The sequence below is a fragment of the Antennarius striatus genome, chromosome 1 (genome assembly GCF_040054535.1).
Source record: "Antennarius striatus isolate MH-2024 chromosome 1, ASM4005453v1, whole genome shotgun sequence".
In the NCBI taxonomy this organism is placed as follows: Eukaryota; Metazoa; Chordata; class Actinopteri; order Lophiiformes; family Antennariidae; genus Antennarius; species Antennarius striatus.
In genome coordinates, this window is record NC_090776.1 from 20,663,467 (window position 1) to 20,682,609 (window position 19,143).

The window sequence follows — 19,143 nt, forward strand, 5'->3', positions numbered from 1 at the left end:
GTGGATACGTACGTATCTTTCTTGCTCGAGGGATTTCAGACATTCTAACAATAGAGTTATGTCACATCAAGGTTGCGTGGGGAACATTCATGAGTCCCACATCATGAAGGTTTATGTATGTAAAGCCCTGAAATATAATGTTTATGAAAGTGAAAAAGCATTCCTTTCAGTTGTGATGTCAAGAAATAGAAACAATCAATACATCAATGTTCATTAGATATGGTTTAACCTACAAATCCCTTTTGCTAAGGTCCATTAATTCCTTAAGTAGAATTAGGATGTGACTGTTCTGGTGTAAATGGATGTGTTGATCTACAAATCCACATCAACCTAACTGTGTGTGCTGTTTAATACATTAAAACTCCCATTGAGAGCAAAAAAATATCTCTCTAATGAAAATGTGAATATTTTAGTATTCAATCGAGAAGTTTCACAATGAACCAAATTTGTTTTCCACCTTCTAAAAGACGATATTAAATTCAAAATTATTACATCATGCTGACAGCAAAAACCCCTTACAGACCACAATAAAATAAACTTGTTTTCATATTTCCACCATAATATGTGCTTCTGATAGACTGAATTCTGAGGAAAATGGGCCTGCGTGTACCAGTGGGTGGGTGTCAGTTGGATAGGGGTGGTGCTGTATTTCCCACACATGTTACAAAGGTCTGGTTCACATTTAAAAACACATGTTGCTGCTCTTGAGCATTTTGGCAGCTCCTGATGAAAAGACGCTGACAGGGAATTGAACAGGCAGGGGACTTTGACAAACACACATTTAAAAAGAAAGGACGGGAAAAAGCAAGAAAAATAAAGCGCCAGCTTTGAGGCAGCAGGATAATCAGCACTGGAAGGGACATAAGGACAAACAGCAAAGCAAACATAATTTCAGAATTATTATAGAGGAAGAATATCGTAGCATGACTTAATCAGAGTTGAATGAGGAGAACCGATCACTGGCAAAGGGGAACTTACAGATATACTAAACCACTGAAATTGGCAGGTAAAGAAAATCAGAAGTCAGCAAACATTTGGGAACTGGGAAAGTAAAGAGGATATTAAACATAAAGGAAGCTGTTAAAATCTGGCTTTCAGTCAATCCAGAAGAAAGAAACAAGAAGTGTTCCAGGGAACATTGAGCTTTGTTCAGTTTCCAAGTTCTTGTTGCCTTGTTTTTTAATTGTTTCTGCTGCAGAGCTGCAGGTTTTAGAGCTTCTTCAGCCTCCTCCATCTCACTAGTGGGTGTCTGCATTGCTCTGACAAGTAACAGTTTAGATACACACTTAAACACACTCTACTCTCTTCTGCACAGCTGGGAAATCAAGAGTGTGTGTTGCAAATACCTGCATCGAAGTCTGAATGTGTGTGGTCTGGAGAACTCAGCTGGTCTGAATCAGAGAGGCGGCCAGCTCTAAATGCTTTTTACCAGCGGTGAGAGGAAACTACTTCACATCACTAACTGCTTCTCAGATGAAGTGAGCAAGAGCCAAGGATTATAATGAAGATGAAACGGACGCTATGCAGAATCTCCTGCCTGGTAATGTTGATGATGGAGCTGAGCTGGATAAACGTGGGTCACGGCATGCACAGAGATGGGGGAAGCCGGGTAAGCGTGCAAGAACATTTTAAGTGCATGTAATACGTGTCACAGCAACAACATGTGAAGCATCATGCAGCATCATGTAGATGATAGATAACAGTGGTGGTGTTCTACCAAACTGCATCTATAATCTGGCGTCAAAACGGAGTAGAGGTTAAATGAATGCATTGCTTTTTTTTACATTTGATAAATGTCAGTGGTCAATTCACACATATTTTTGCAGAATTGAGTGTTCTCTGTTCTTATTCTTGACAAATATTTCAAGCATATTTCAAAATACTTACAGAATTTAATTGCAATCTTTGGGTACCTGAGAGAGAAAATCCACTTAAATGTGATGAGAGAAATTACATTTTATTTCTTTATCTAGCTGTCATTTATCGTTTGTTTGTTTGCTTTTTAACCCTCCCATCTCAATGTCCCTTACACTCTAATTCTCACTAGTAAAGCATAGAGAGGAAAACTCCCTATTTTCTGTTGTTTCTTCTTTGATTTATGTGAAAGTAGTCACCCGGCCAACCTGCCCCACCCTCTGTTCTTCCACACACTGAACGCATCACAGCGCTCGGCTCATTACTGCAGTCCAAAAGTAATTAAACAAACATTATTGAAACAAGTGCAATATTCCATCTTCATCCTCTGACACCCCTCCAAACCAGCTGCACATCCAGATTCAGAATCCCTCCTGCTTTAAAGAGCCGATGAGTCCCTTTCATCCCGCTCAGACGTTGGTCAGTCTATTTCAACAAGTAAATAAATAAATAATTGCTTGTAGAGGATATAATTTGAGATTGTGTACAAGAGAGTTCTCCGAAACCAAACCACGGATGTCATCTGTTCTGCTTTGATTTTGCACTGGTTTATGTTGTCATGGGAACTTTTTTGATTGAAGTCAAGCACTGCTGTGTTGTTGTCCAAACTTTAAAATCCCAGCATTTCTATTCACTATGAAAAAATTTTATACCTTGAAAAATTGCATGAGGAAAAAAAATACAGAGGTTCCTTATATTTTTTAATGTTGCTGGGATTTGGAGTGTGAAAATTAAAAATAGGACAATTTGATGAAAACAATTTCACCCTGTGGTGATCTAATTTGAGATCTTCCTGGTTCAGTAAACTGAGATATTCAGATGTTTGGATGAGAAGCTATAGGTGTTAACAGAATAGCCGACAGAGCGTGAAATAGATTGGTGACAAAACTGGTGGGAAAAATATAAATATTTCAGAAAAGTACTTAAAAACATATGTGTTGTTTATTTACCAGTACGTTTTGTCAGACAAGGATAGACTGGGTATTTTATCTGTCCCGATGTTTAAATATGTGATATTTGCTTGTAAAAGTTAAAAAAAAATTAATAGAAGCCTTCAAGGAGAATGGACAGACAGTAAGATCCAGCGTAGTTTCTATTGGAGTGTGAACTGGCAATGGAGAGGTGCCAGTTCACCTCTTGATGAGGTGCCCTTGAGCAAGCCAACATTACAGAAGTGAGTAATCCTGAATTCATGACTGTAGATAAAAATTTCAAATCAAAAGCTGGTTATATCCTCTTCTGTTGCTCAAATACAGATGTTCATTTGGCATATTGTATGCAGGTAAACAAGGTTTGTTTCCATCTAATTTATTGTCTAATGTTGCTGCATTTGTCACTGAATTGTTCAATAATACATTTGAGAAAATCTCATCCATGGTGTCATAGGGTCCACCCCTTTATCTAAAGATAATGTGAAGTGATTGCCTTGGATCCCTGCAGATAATGAGGCAGTGGGAAAGGAAGGTGCGGTCAGCCTCAAGCCTGGATGAACTGCTGAGACTCACAGACTTTCCTGACTGGAAGTTGTGGAAGTGTCGGCTGCGACTGCAGCAGCCAGAGACGCTGTCCTCTCCACCATCAATAGGGTCACACCGCTCCACTCGCTACGCAGCCGAGTCCTACAGCCTGGAGATACTAACAGGTTGGATTAACATCACACTGTACATCATGTAACACGTCAGTCCATGTGTGTCTGTGTGTGTGTGTGTTGATGTGGTTGTGCATGTTGTTTCCCATTCAGCCATAGCTGAAGAGTGGCAGCGGATTCAATGCAAGCCAAGGGAAACATGCATTGATGTGGCCAAAGAGCTGGGAACAGAACCATCAATGTTCTTCAAGCCGCCGTGTGTGTCAGTCCACAGGTTAGTTTCATGAACCCAGAGCTTTAACATGCTAAATACATGTACCCCTGTCCATGTCCATGCTTCATATCTGATATTCTAGTTGACAAATTGTTTCAGCAGACATTTAAGTGATATGAAAATATATTAACATACACTGAGTAGATGCTAACATGGGGATTAATGTTGAAATAATATTCATATTGAACTTATAATTACCTGCAGAAGAGTTTTAATGGAGGAGAATTTGCCAATCAAACACAATTTGCATTATAACACAATGAGTCTGAATTATTTATAAAATTGCTTCTTTTGCTTGGTTGTGGTTTTTGTTGTCAGAAGAATAGTTTTTCCAAAATGCTCATATTTTATTTCTAACATATACCACTTGTATATCTTAAACTACCAGATTTAAATATAATTTTTGTTGATAGTAGTATTTTCCTAGCTGCCGTTCACAAATATGACGAGAAAACATCAAGGTTTGATTTAGGGAAAGGTTTGGACTGTTGGAGGTGCACTCTCTGCTAAACATAATTCTAGTTCCGATTTAATTTATACAAAAGAAAAATAGAAATTGATTTGGTTTGCAGAAGGTTATAGGTTTCTGGAGACTTATTACTGACTGGTTAAGGTGACAGGTAGGCAGAGTTTTAGACAGTTAGCTGGAAAAAAAATTGTTCTATCATGAGCACTGTCTTGATCTCATTACTTTCCCAAATAATTCTACAAATACTGCTATCAATTATCATCCTGACATGAGCACAGACATCACTTTGTTTTCACTCTGACAGATGTAGTGGCTGCTGCAATCAAGAGAGCGTCACCTGCAGAAACACAACTACTGTATTTGTGAATAAAACGGTGAGTGGCCAAATTTGTGGAGTTTTTCTAACATTTTGGAACCTTTTCTTTTTTCTTTACATTTTGTGTGTTTGAAAAAAAGCTATAGTTTTGCACTGATATCGCTCTTAAAATAATCCTTTATATACACACACGTGTTTTATGTTTCTATGCATTTCAGGTCCTTAGTGTCATTCCATTCAAGTTTGGACCAGAACCGGTGCTGATAAAAGTAGCTAATCATACTGAATGCAGGTGTATGGAGCCCCCCATAATACGACGTAATGCTCAGCCCCACAGGAGTAGAGGGTGAGGCTCAAACATCAGGATACCCCGTGGTTTGTCAGCTGAATTGGGTGTGATCATTTTGTTCCAATTCATTATTGGTAGATGCTCTCCGATGGCTCAGCTGTCAGAAGAAGACGATCCCAGAAGGCTTTGCGCCAGTGGCTTAATTTGGGATTGTTCATCAGACAGATGCGTACCATACCCTTCAAGTACACCAGGTAGACATCTGTACCCATATTGTGACATTTTATTCTTCAATTCCTTTACTTTTGTAATGTAAAACTGGACTTTTTACACCAGTTACGTCTTTTACATTTTTTACAGAGATAAAAAATGTCAGGTGGAGCCACAGCCTCATTAAACTAGTGAAAAAATTAGAATTGTTTTATGATCAAACAGGCATGTCATAAGAGAAAATTATTTCACATTAGCGCTCCATATAACTTTGGAATTTCGTTGTACTATTTGTATGATGACAAATGAAGCTTCTTAATCTTTAATTTTAAGTATGATAAGCAGGGCACTTTTTACGGAAGCATTAAAGATTACAGTGAATTCATATCTGTTTGAAGTCATTGGTGAGTGAAGGGTCATGTCCTGTACTCATATACTGTATGCTTTTGCGAACGCACCACGGTCACCTTCTGTGCAGAGCTTCCGCTCAGCTCATGGCTGCCTGACTGTGAGATCGATGTGGAGCTCTGTAGCTGTCTCCCTCCACCTGAACCCACTCTCCAACCAAGACCGACCCCTGGCTGTCAACACAACTCTTCTATCTGCGCCCACAAACACCAGCGTTTTGATCGAGCCTCCTGCAGGTAGGCCTGAGAGGGGATGTGTGTTTGGCCTGGGTGCTTTCTTTGAATGCTCTCGTCTGTACTTAAAGTTGACAACAGACATCAGAAGAAGACTCATTTTAATAATAGCAAGGAAATGGAAATGTAGAGGGAAATTGCACAATGAAATTGTTTTATTGTTAGGAGACAGGAAAGACATGAGTATAGTAAAGTAAAATGTAATTGAAAGTGAATTCCCATCAGAACTGAATAAACAATGTAATTTGTTTTCTTAAACTTACTAATTCAGTTTTATTGTGTCTGATTTAGTGAATGCAATATACTTTGAAATGTTGCCTGGTCTATTCACAGATGCAGATGGCCCCAATAAAGTCCATAAAAAAAATTACGACAACCTGCCCACCATGGATGATTGGATGCAGTGAAAAACAGCTCATAATTTATTTACAGTACTATTTATGCCAATCACTTTAAATAATTCAGATGATATTAACTTGTATAATGTTAATTGATTTATTTACCTTGTGTTTTGTTTTTTCAATCAATCTGTTTTGTTGTATTTGATTTGCATATTTGTTCTTTGTGCACTGGATATGTAGTTGAGAATATTATTTAACTATTGATAAACTTCTGACGGACATTCCACTGTTTTTTTTTCAAAATGAGAAAGAACAGATCTTGCCAGTATACTGTACTTAAATTTAAAGGGTGGAAAACTTTTCAATTTTTTACTTTTTAAACTGGTTGCATGTTTCATGTGAGAAAAGTTGATGAATTCCATCATGAAAAATTAATGTTGTTGTAATGTGAAACAGTATACAGACAGATGACAGAGGCTTTGTGTCCTGATAATCTGCAGTCAGTCTGTAAAAAGCATTTACCCTCGCACATTTTTATTTGTATTTTTTCACAACATTGAATCAAGGCAGATCTGATGTGCTTTCATGAAACCCACCAAAAAAATAATCATTTTATAGTGACTTTGTACACATATAAAACACAGTACATGTTTTAAAAATCAGATGGCTTGAAAACAAATTACAGATCTGGGAATTTCCAATGGAGTCTTCTGGCTAACGTAACATTTAATTTGCCACAAAAAAAATATAGGACAAGACAGGCCCATGTTTGTTTGTTTTTTGTCATAATCTTTATATGCATTTAAATGGACTATGCTGTCTGGTACTTGGCAGCCATTTCTTTGAGCCATTTTAAATGTTTAGCCAGAAACACTGGCTTCAAAATTTGTAGGAGGATGTTTCCCCTGTATTGCTGCACCTTAAAGAAATTTGCAAATGTACTTGTTTAATTTTGTGATACTCATTTGTGTGTGTGTGAAGAGGTAAAGGCAAGAAGGCAGACAGAGGTAGGAGTAGGAGGAATTAGAAGGGTTAGGCAAGATAGCAGGACAGATAGGTGGCCAAAAAAATTGCAATTGTCATAATTGTCTGAGAAATGCTAGATTTTAAACTCTGGTGTGCTGACAGTTTAACCAGCATGTGTGATCAAGAGAAAGACTGACACCCGAAGGAAAAAGGAGGAGGATGCAGGCCACAGGGATCTTAGAGAACAATTCTAGCATGCACCAAAATTAAATGTAATATAATGACACTGACACACCAGTTAGAGGTTGGAGCACGTGGTAGAATTCACTGCAGCGATTCGGATGGACAATGTAATGATCTGAAATGAGTGCTCTGATTATTATTTATTCACCAGCTGAATGAAGATGAGTTGAGGTGGACTTCACAATGAGCAACTTCACAGAGGACTTAACACATACATGTGAGCTTCAGAGAATCTGTGTACTTTCCTGGACATCTTTTATGCGACAAAAACGGATTGCTCAGCAGACAAGAATTTTTACTGAAAGCTGCACTATTTCCCACTGACAGCAAAAATTTGCCTGAGGAGAGGATTCAAACTGCAGTCTCTGCACAGCAGGAAGTTGTGACTGAGCACCAAAAGGATGAAAACAAAGAAGCAGACTTTTCAGACCCTCTGGCTCCTGGTTTTGTCACATCATCTACTACAATTGTGTTAAAGGGGATTGTACCTTTTGGAAACGTGTTCCCAAAACTCTCAGAAGAACTGAAAATCCAGACTGTCCTCTTCTCTTACGTGTACAGAACTTTACTGTTTTTAAAAGTGTTACATGAATAACATTTTACTTACTTAGTATATGTTTCAGAGTTCTCTCATTTTGAATAATGTTCTCTGTGATTTGGAACAAAACTCTGCATCAACACCATTATCATCATTATCACTATTATTGTAATGACTTACCGGTAATTTGTGTTTAAGGCAATTACTTAAGAAAACTAGAAGCGTTCTGCCAATAGTATCCAAATAAAGGTTTGACAGTGTATGAAATGTCAAAAAATAATTTTCTCTTTGAAATTACTACAAATATTTCAGCACTCTTCGGTGTTTTTAAATGTCATCAGTATTTTTTGCGCTGCAGGATGGCGACGGTCTGACTCAGAGTGCCTTGAGATTTATTTTTTGTATGTTTTGTGTTTTGTCAGTCGCACACCTCCACCTCTTACAGCTTTCATGATGTACAGCATATCTAGATGATTCTACTACAACAGAACGCATAACCCAGAAGGATTGTATTTTATAATGGCATAATTTTAAAAAAATTCTCAAAATAAAAAGTTTTTTTTAGAGTAAATAGTGTTCAAAGATTAAAAGCAATGAGGAAAAAATGTCAGACCTCAATAATTTTTATTTTGAACTTACAGAAAATTTCATAATGCCGGTATGAACTCATAATGCCAGTATGAAATCATAAAGCCAGTATGAATTCATAATGCCAGCATGAAATTTGCATGATCTAAGTCCCATATTTTGCTTTTTTTGATTAACATTAAAAAAATGCACTTTATTTGAAATATCTTGCCCCCAACTGATCTGTGGTCCTTGAAATCTTTGATCACTTCAGGTCATCAAAAACAAGGTAACAGTTCTGATTTAGTAGCGCCTTCATCTGCTATCAAAACTGGTTATGTGTTCGCTATGACGCTGAGGATACGCCTTACGTGGACACGTCAATCAATCAAATATTGCTCGGGATATGTCAATCATTTTATCAAACACTCTCGCTGTTAGGTTAAAACGAGAGCTGTGACCAAATGGATCGTTCTGATGCTATCCAGCCAAAGATTCCAAAGGATTCCAAAACTTTATTGATGCAGGAAGCGTTTGTTTTCCAGATTCCAGGAGTTGGTGGGGTTAGAGAGGACCACTATGTATATGTAGAGACCTGAAAAAAATTTGTTTTTCATAATAGCACCCCTTTAAATCCTTGAATGAGCTTTATCCAGAGCGTCACGCCAGAAGGCTGCAGGGTAGCCGAGACTTCAGCTCATTGAACTCTGTGAGGAGAGACTCCTTCTGCAAGTTGAACTGGATGAGGAAAAAAAATACAGAAGGTTTTTCTTAGGGGAGATTTTCTGTATGTGAAATTCAAATAAACTGGGAACTGAGTATGAAAAATCTTCTCTGTTATATAATTCTAAAAATTTCAGAAACAAATGACTCAAGACAAAACAATACCTTTTTATAAATAGATATTATAACATTGTTGACTTGAAGAATAATCTCCACCTGGCTTCAGTCCAATTTTAAATTAACAAGTACCAATAAAAACACCAGACCAACTCACCCTTTTTGCATATCTAAGAAACTCCTCTGCTTCCTTTCTTCTGCCAGACTGAAAACAAACATTTCATTACACCGTTAGATCAGGCCCCCCCCGACCTCCCTCAAACATTCCAGTTATGAAAAGTATGTTCTTGTTCAACAGAGTCCTGAGGGCTATTTTTCTGAAGTCACAAAGGTCACAAACATATGTTGACTCTTTGTGTTACATCCTCTCATGAATTACAGATTTTAAGGGCAGCACAACAGATGTGTTTTCAGAGCATCACTTACCCTGAGGTAGATCAGAGACAGGTAAGCCCACACCTCTGGGTGCTGGTTGTTCAAACAGTTAGCCTTGAGCATAGCATCCTGTGCAGTGGACAGTTCTCCCAGCTACATGGACAGACGCAAACAAACACAACCATTTAAGCCTCCAACAACCCCAAAGCTGTCAGTAAAGATCAGGTGCCACTTATTCTGATTACAATTTGGATAGTATTTGCCACAGGGGATTTCAGATGCAGAAATTAAATCACTGAGCAGGGCAGTTTTGGTGAGTAAAGAACCCCAATGTTAACAGTCTCTGATTCTATGAAGTTATAATCATGTAATTAACAATTTGGATTTATTAATTAGGAATTTTATTAAGGAGAATTAAGCAATACTTAGTTACGTTTCTATCATTTCATCACAGTTTTGGAGTTTTACCCGGTAACAAGCGGTTCCCAAGCCCAGCCAGGTCAGGCAGGACGGAGACTGCTCACAAGCCTTCAGGTAGACAGCTATGGCTTCCTCAACCTCAAATAGGATGAAAAAGAACAAAAGAAGAATTTTAGATACACTCAGAGTGGTTCAAAAGAATACAGTATTAAACATATGATGCTCTACTTTAGGATTAGCTGTATTTCTGCCTAGTTCTTTTGAGAAGCTGCTATCATGTCAAACCTTCTCCTGCTCTAGGTAGACAGAACCCAGCCGGAGGAGGATAAGGTGAGAGTCTGGGGGCTGCTGCACAAAGTTCAGGCTCTTTTCATAGCATTCCTCTGCATCACCCAAAGCCCCTTGCAGGAAGTGACAGTGACCACTCAGAGCCCAGATGGCTGGATCCTGTACAGGATGGACACCACGTCAGTTCAGAGGAGATCCTACCTAAATCAGGTTCACTGGTACTATGATATGATTTGTCTAACTTTCTAAAGGCAAAAGCACCACAGAAAAAAAACATGCTGCTGTCATTGTTTGACTTGTAAGTGAAATTTATGCATTAAATGACAAAAAAAGCAAGTAAGACTTATATACTGTTATACTGCACACAGTACTAGTCAAAAAGTATGGTAGCACAGTCAATGTGAGTACCTGGTTATTGTTAGACAGCGCCTCCTCGAGGTTGGTGGCAGCACTGCAATAGTCAGCCCGAAGAATCTGTAAATTTGCCAAGTGATGAAGATAGGAGACGCTGCGACTCCCATCAGACCACATCAGATCCTGGGATAAAGCCTGCTCTGCTATCTGACAATGGAAAAACAGCAACCACAGACATTTTGCATTTATTTTGGAGCCAACATGTATTAAATCAATTCTGCCTAAGATGTCAAATTTTAAGAAATTTGACATCTTAGGTTGGAGAAAGTAAGTAAATTCTTGTCAACAACATGTTTTTCATTCCTAAATAATATCTATGAATGATATGTGACTTTTCTAGAAGAAACTTAAAATGAAACTTTCAGTGTGATAAAATGATGTACAAGTGGTGAAAAGCTGTATTGTACATTACAGGTTGCTTTCAGTCATGTTTAATGAGCATCAATCCAGCCAGCTGACCAGACACCACCACACGTTTTTACCTGCAGGGCACCGTTCTGCAGCAGGAACTGAACCGTCTCTGTGTAAATGGAGTGTTTTACTGGAACTGATCCAGAGCTGATATTCTCTGCTGGATTCTCTTCTTTTGCTCCTGAGTCCTGATCATCACACTGCATGTCTGGGAGAAAAAGATGACATCAAAGTCAAATAGCATCAACTGTTACATTAAAACACAAAACTGTAGAATATACTGTATATTCGGTATATATCTGAAGTGTAGATCCACTGAAAGTTTTGTTGATATTGGATTCCTGGGATCGTTTAATGACAGCCACATGAGGTGGTTGTGTTGATTTTTTGTTTTCAGCTGTTTATTTTCGTGTCATCGAGCGGATGGAGCCATCGACTCAGGAGTACCGCTGTAGTGTTGTTTTAAGACAGTCTAATTCAATACTATCGGTATATAGGTACATAATTACCCCTCGTTAGTATACACAGAAGACTAGGTGAAGTGGATACTTTAATTTGCAATGAATAGCGTGGTTTTCTGTCTTTGTGTGTGGCTCCGCATCACTGGTGTCATGCCCGGAGTGTACCCCGCCTCAAGCCTTTTTTTTTCCTCAAGCTTTGAATTTTAGGTTTTTGGGAAAGAAGCATGTGTTTTCATATGTATTTTCACATACCCAAAAGTCTTTGAATCTACCTGCAAAGCACTTTGATGTTTTATCATTCAAACAGTGAAAAAACCCAAATGAAAAAACCCCAAAATAAAAACTGCTTTACAGCTACTTTAACAGTGGGAGACTGACGTGTAGGAATGGCCTCTTCTTGCTGGTCATCCTCCTTCTCCTCCTCCTCCCTCTGTGTTTTCTCCATTGCATCTCTTGGACTCAGCTGATGCCTAGCCTCCACAAAAGCCCCCTCAGCCAGGATAGAATTGTGTTGACTCTCATGAAGTAAACCTAAACAGCAGGACAACTAATGTAAAATGAAACTGGACATGTTCCAGTGTTACATCTTTAATGCTCAGGGTCAGTTATGATCAGTAAGAGTATTCCTTGTTGATGTCCAGCCCTTCACAAACACAGTGCAAACACAAAACTTTACTGAAATCAGATGAATAAAGTTCTCGTTTCTTAATACCCATTCATCTTGGAAAGTTAAGCTATGGAACACAGTGCTGTTTTTAACTTAATTATGTAGGAAAAAGTGATTAAAAACAACAAATTTGACTGAAGATTGTTGTGTTAACGGTCAGTGTGTGTCCTGTGGCAGGAGGACAGCAGGTTAAACAGCAGTGATTTGAAATACAATCTCACCAAGGAGCGTCCAAGCCTCCACACTGGAGGGGTTTATGCTGGCAGCTTGCTCATAGAAGATCTGGGCCTCGTCATAGCGCTCAAACATCGCTGCCAGAACCCCACACATCATCAGGCTGGTGGAACAAATGAATAAATATACAGGACATCCAGTTTCACAAACAAGCAGACATTTTCTGTTGCATTTATATTTTAAATGTAGAGGGAGTATTTCTCACCTGGGTTGGTGTGTCTGCTGGATGGACACAGTGTCATGGAAACAGTTTCTAGCTTTCTCATAGTCTCCAGTCTGCATGTAGATGCCTCCCCACTCAAACATGTTGGTAGGATCACTGGGGTCCCTCCTCACCAGCTGTAGGACAACACATACACAAGTTAATTACATTTTTAGTTACTTTAGTCAGATTCGGTTATTGTATAGAGATTCCAACACATGACTTTTGTTGCTTTTTTAGATTTTTTTTACATTTACTTGAGGGAATAAGACGTGAATCTTGTCATTCTATTTAACACTGCAGCAAAACTCTGCCACGTTGTAACAAAAAAACAGCATATTGATGGAAACACCTCAAAAAGCAAGGCACAAAGAATAAATATACTGACATTTGCGATCTGCTTTCAACCCTGCGCTTTTATTTTACGACTTGGTTAAATTATTACAAGTTACTTGTGTCAAACTCTGGAGGATTAGGAAAGGCTTTTTTACCTCTTGGTAGAACTGAGCAGCCTGCTGATAATCCCCAGTGAGCTGAGCCTCTTTGGCAAAGTGTCTGAGCTGAGAACAACTTAACTGTGTCACAAAGGGGGGGTCATTATCGATGTCATCTGAATAAATCTGGTGAGAAGAGGCTTCAGATTAACATTAATACAAGCAGAGTGGATCAACACGTTTGATGTGTGTGTGTGTGTGTGTGTGTGTGTGTGTGTGTGTGTGTGTGTGTGTGTGTGTGTGTGTGTGTGTGTGTGTGTGTGTGTGTGTGTGTGTGTGTGTGTGTGTGTGTGTTACCTTGTTGAGAGCTACATGCATCTCATCCACCAGGTAACCATAGAGCTTGCTGACAAACTCCCTGTGTTTTTGAGGGTCGGTGAACGGTGCTCTCTGTTGCATCTTATCACGTACAATCCTCACAACTGCATGCTGTTCACCAAAACACACACGCACATAAAATACACATTTATTCAAATAAAGACAAAAGAGCCACCGCCACCATTTGAAGATAAACCCTTGAAGGGTTTTTGGAGTTTAGTCTATCCATAAGTGATGTACTTCTCCAGTCCTACCTTCATTCTTTCTTTGAACACGAAGTATCTCCCAGATTCATTCAGCGCTTCAAATAACTGAACCCTAATTTGCTCATCAACACAATCTTCCAATGGCTTCCTACTATTTCCAAGCATCTCCTTAAACTGGTCTGAGATTTGCGTCACCATGTTGCCTACTTGTCTGCGAAAGTCAAGCACTGCCTGCAGAAGCACATAACCATGCAGAAAATGTATCATCTTCCCTTTTGTGTAGAGTAATTTTCTTTGTGTCTGTATGTGTAAAGATCTGTGTATTTTACTCTGTCTCCTCTGCTAGATCTTGCAATAAGTTGAGGTCTGGGTGGGACCAACTCCCTCACTCTGTAGGGAAAGGAAACATACCTGTATATATGTACATTCTCACACATATTCTAGTCATTAGAATCCAAAGAGGCTCTGATCATTATTTTAATAGCCAGTGGACACTATATCAGTACTACAAGGTCAAACTCAAGGTCAAACTCAGCTGATGTCAGTGTTCATGATATCATACCTTTGGGCCAGCTCTGCTGGAGATGTTTTGGGTACCAGCGGGTTCTTCAAAGCTATCTCAATTATGATGTAAGTTTTAGCTTCCACGTATATCTGCCATTAATACGAATGTTGTGTTAATATGCTGAAATTTTAGCAAACATTAAAATGAGATGCAAAGGATGTTCATCATATATTATAATATTGAAGATGTACATTAAATGTTACTTATGGTGTTAATAAGTGGGTGTTGAATTACACTTACATTTTCCTCTTTATTAATGTGTGGTACCTCAGTTTCACACAGAACTTCCGCCCCATCGCTGGCTGTGGATGTATATGTTTGATTTCCAAGCTGCAGAGAGGATGAAAAACAAGTTAGATCATGATCCAACTTTCAACAGTCCAACGTTCCACTTTCACAGCCGCTCACACCGTTTCATTTCCTGGTTCTGTTGGATGGAGAGTTTTACCAAAGTTTTGTTTTTAAATAAACTCCGTATTTTAGACACAGACATGGCATATCCATTTGACAAGGATGCCATGGATGTCAGCTCTTAATGTCAGTTCTAATGTAGGTAAACGCAATGGTATGAATAGTCATCTTGTGAACTGTTTTGGTAACTTGCATATGGCAATTTACTCTTTTCCTTAAATAAAATTAAAAAGTTTGAATAGGTTTAATTATTTAACAGATGTTGATATAGATGAGGGCACATTTGTGTGTGTGTGTGTGTGTGTGTGTGTGCGTGCGTGTGTGCGTGCGTGCGTGTGTGCGTGCGTGTGTGTGTAAAGATTATGTTGGCAATAAAACTGAACAGTGAAACGGCCACTTAATACTGTATTATATATTTATACATGGCGTGATCCACTTTATAAAGATGTGATCAAAAGTCGTAAATGAATGAAAAAACTGAGTTGGGTTATCTGTGCGTTTACCTTTTTCTGTAACACATCCTCGGAAAAGGCGTGGATGGTGTACGCTCCTCTGATGCGACTGACTTCAGGATACAGGAGCCGCCCCATGTCCACAAATGCCACACCCTGACGGGGGATCTCCAAGTTTTCGTGTGCAGACTACACACACACACACACACACACACACACACACACACACACACACACACACACACACACGCAAACACATTTAAATCATGCTATCCGCAGTTACATTTAACTGCAATCTTGTGTTTAACAGTTGTGGCTGTTGTGTCCAAAACACTCTGTCACTGTAAAACAGGGAGGAGAAACATATGTGTGGAAAAAAAACAAAACCCGTCTCACCAGTTTGGTTTCTGCTGCTTTTGACTGTGGAACAAATGATCTTGTGATCTCCACCGGCCAGAATCTGCTCTCAGTGATTTTCTGCTTAAGTCTAAAATAAAAGTTGATATATAAACAGTAATACTGTCTCACTCACTCACTCACACACACAGTGTGGTGATCAGATGTCAGGAGGAGTGTGATGTTTGTGCTGCTGACCTGGTAGTTCCTCCTTCATCCATGAAGCAGTGAACTTCCATGTCCCAGCTCAGCCGGCTCTTCGTGGTCTCCGCCTCACTGCGGAACTCCTTATCCTGTGGGAATGTCTCGGTCTTTAGTCTTATATCTGACTGAGTTACCGACTATGCCTCCATCCTGTAATTAATTTACATCTCCTCGTTTTCTACAGAAAGATATGAGCTGCCCCTGCACAACCTCTTCTTTAATTTTATTTTCTTGTGTTTAGCCTTTTAAAGGACATTTCAGTCACTATGAACTACTGTCACCTTTTCTCTAGTCAGCTCACCATCCTCCTCTTCAATCGGCTCTTCCTGGAAAAAGACACCCGGCAGGAAGTGACTCCGTGGGGCCAGTATAGCCTGATGTGGTCTCTTCTTCTGTCTGCACCTTTCCTCCCTCTGACCCCCGGTCTTCAGCTTTCCTTCACAGAACACCAGCTGCTGATCTTCCTGGGAACCAGAAAAAAGTGCAAACATAATGACAAAAAATAGTGGGAAAGATTCTGATTTGAAATTGGTCAAGTATGGCAGCATAATTTTTATTCAACTCTGAGCACCATTATCCAAAAGCTGTTTAAGTCAATCCACTGGACATCAAGAAAGTTCTTGAAGATGTTTCGTCTCTTATCCAAGAGACTTCTTCAGTTCGAACTGAAGAACTGAACTGAAGAACTGAACTGAAGAACTGAACTGAAGAAGTCTCTTGGATGAGAGACGAAACGTCTTCAAGAACTGTCTTAACGTCCAGTGGATAGACTTCAACAGCTTTTGGATAACCATGAAAGGTTAGACATCCCTGAGCACCATTGTTAAAAATAAAAAAATATTCTCATTTAAATGTCATTGGATCTGTTATTCAAAGCATCACAAAGAAGCCACACTCACCTCTGCAGTAAGTGGGACTTGCAGAGTAGCAGTATATGTGCAGAGTCCAGGACCAGACTGTAGTGCCCACGCCTCAGGGATGGAGTAAGCTGTCTCCACAGTTGCCTTCAGGAGGTTGGAGGTGGACATTTCCACCTCAGACAGCACTGGATCCAACACACTGACACGCACATCCAGGGTTGATTGCTAGAAGGGACCAACTCTGTTTAAGCACAAAGTCTGGAAAAAAATTCTTTAAGATTATTAATGGTTTAAAAGTTGTGTTCGTCTTACCTGAGGTTCTGGATACTTTTCCGACATCTGGCAAGAAAATATTGAGTTATTTTATTTTTTGAGAGGTTCAAATCCTTGCAATAAACTCAGCTGAAGTTATTCATTCATTCATTTTACGAACCGCTTTATCCACTGTAGCGGTAATGAAATCAAAAGATGAACTCAGCAAAAACGGTAAAGAAAAGTAGGAGCAACAATCATTACAAGTAAGAATTGAAAAAGTTTAAAAATTATGTGGGAAAAGTATTAAAAATGTAGCTCAGTTTTGACTCAGACTTGATGAGGTTTAAACATGAAAGCATATGCTTACCAGGTTCTCACTCAGTTCCTTCAGAGTCATCAACTACCTAGATGGATCTGCACCGTCAAAAATAATTTGCTCAAGTTGTTTTTACTGAGTGATCTGAACTAACCTTGCTGCTGGAAGAATGGCTCTCTTTAGCTGGGGATTTTGGCACTGGGTTCACTGGGACTGTGACCAAAAAGCTGCACTGACCTGAAGACAACAGAGAAAATTCTTGGTCTTTATGGAAACGTAACACTTGTGGAGGTTTAATTTCAATATAAGAAGACAGATTTTAACAGATTTGTACCTTTTAGCAAAGGAATCAGGTCAACCACAGCTTGACCCTGTACCATCTTCATTTCACCTTTCTTCTCCTCAGGAAGGACCTCTGTCACTGCCACTGGCCACCACAAAACCATTTACATCAAACTATGCTGTGAAAACTGAAAGCTGTACAGAATGGCATATCTAAATTGATAAGGTAAATTTGCATACTGTATATACAGTATATCCATCCACTTTCCCTCATCTATCAATGGGCGAATGGATTGACGGACATGTCCAGTTTAAGAATAAATACCATCTAATCTCCCATGTTCCTCTGCTGTCTCTGCTGGAATTATTCTTATGTGAGTTTTAAAATGTAAACCCTTTCCTGCTAGTTTATCAGACAATGAAAGTAATATTTTAGAATTACTGTAGTGTCAGAAGCTGGTTAGTTCAAGACTTATCTGATATAAAGCAACAGAACAACTTTTAAAACTGAGCTTACATATGACTGGTTTTTGGGCAATGTTGCTCAGAGCCTGAGCATCCTTGGTGCAGTGGAAGCTGCAGGTGAAGTTGTAGTCGACACATTTCCTCACAGAGTCAGCCTGCTTCTTGTCTGACTCTCCCAGAACAGTTCCATCAAATTCAACCTGCAGGACACTCTGGAAGTTGTCTGCCTTCTTCTCTGTCTGAAAGAAAACGAACAGTAACATGCAAGGTATTACACACACACACACACACACACACACACACACACACACACACACACACACACACACACACACACACACACCATCAGTCTCAACTTTAATACTGTCATATCTTTTCATTTGCCTGTGATTCTGCTGCAATTTTCAGATCAAACAAAATCACGTGATAATAGTTCATGATAACAGATACCTTGGTCAAATTTCTACACTTTTTATTTGCTACAAATAATTTTGCATCATTTTTATATTTAATTGTGTGATTTTTACAGACACTTCTGTTCCGCACTGGTGAATCATACATAACCTTAAGTTACCCAAAGCGATGGAAACAAGCAACTGTACAAAACTTCAGCAAACTACTGTACATTTCTCTACCCTGCAGACAACTGTCATTAGGATTTAAAATCTGGCATTACAATCTGTTAATCTATTTTATGCCTCTTGTTGGATTGAACTTTAAGCCTAGTAGCTTGCTAGTGCATCGACAGCTAAACCACCTCCGTTGCTTCCACCGGTTATTTTTAACGCATAATTGTTTAAATTAACTTGCGTTGTCGACACTTTTTCGATTTGAACGAGCTCACCAGATTATTTCCACGGATTATTGTCACATCTATCGTCAGTTCTGTTCCTGCTGTGTTTTCATCTTTCTTCATGGTGTCAATAACTGACGGCTAACGCTAGCAGCTGTTTGGACCGGAGGTTGACCTCCCGTTGCCCTCGCGTCTCGTTTCCAGGACAACACTGTTGACTTTTGTGGTGCGTTCAGGTACAATCGGAAAGATTCTGATTATATATATAGTAAAAATAGTAATAGCTCTGTAATGCAGCTCTATAGGCAACCCGAACTCTAATTCATCCGCTCTAAACAAAACAAACAAACAAACAAACAAACAAACAAAAAAACGCTTCAGCAGAGCAGTTTCATACATTGCACATTGGAGTAACTTAATCTACCTTAATCTTGAAGAAGAAAGTGGCTAAATAAGAA

General features: G+C 39.1%; 2 protein-coding genes across 2 annotated transcripts; one reads left to right on the forward strand and one right to left on the reverse strand.

The window, feature by feature from the left end:
- Positions 1-1,468: 1,468 nt before the first annotated feature.
- Positions 1,469-8,308, forward strand: vegfd (vascular endothelial growth factor D). Its single transcript, XM_068314965.1, has 8 exons — positions 1,469-1,609; positions 3,355-3,556; positions 3,656-3,776; positions 4,550-4,619; positions 4,780-4,907; positions 4,989-5,104; positions 5,539-5,704; positions 6,035-8,308. The coding sequence occupies exons 1-8, from the start codon at positions 1,502-1,504 to the stop codon at positions 6,051-6,053; spliced, it is 930 nt and encodes a 309-aa protein (XP_068171066.1). The 5' UTR covers positions 1,469-1,501; the 3' UTR covers positions 6,054-8,308.
- Positions 8,309-8,977: 669 nt separating this feature from the next.
- On the reverse strand, positions 8,978-18,833 carry cfap70 (cilia and flagella associated protein 70). Its single transcript, XM_068314935.1, has 26 exons — positions 18,737-18,833; positions 17,945-18,131; positions 17,480-17,572; positions 17,300-17,382; positions 16,887-16,913; positions 16,614-16,799; positions 15,996-16,178; positions 15,709-15,803; positions 15,511-15,601; positions 15,166-15,303; positions 14,492-14,581; positions 14,249-14,340; positions 14,016-14,076; positions 13,735-13,917; positions 13,460-13,591; positions 13,160-13,288; positions 12,672-12,805; positions 12,454-12,569; positions 11,944-12,096; positions 11,176-11,312; positions 10,688-10,840; positions 10,277-10,438; positions 10,040-10,129; positions 9,623-9,724; positions 9,354-9,401; positions 8,978-9,094 (listed from the first exon to the last, which is right to left on the reverse strand). Exons 1-26 carry the CDS (start codon positions 18,806-18,808, stop codon positions 9,017-9,019), a joined length of 3,015 nt encoding a protein of 1,004 aa, XP_068171036.1. The 5' UTR covers positions 18,809-18,833; the 3' UTR covers positions 8,978-9,016.
- Between the last annotated feature and the right edge of the window lie 310 nt (positions 18,834-19,143).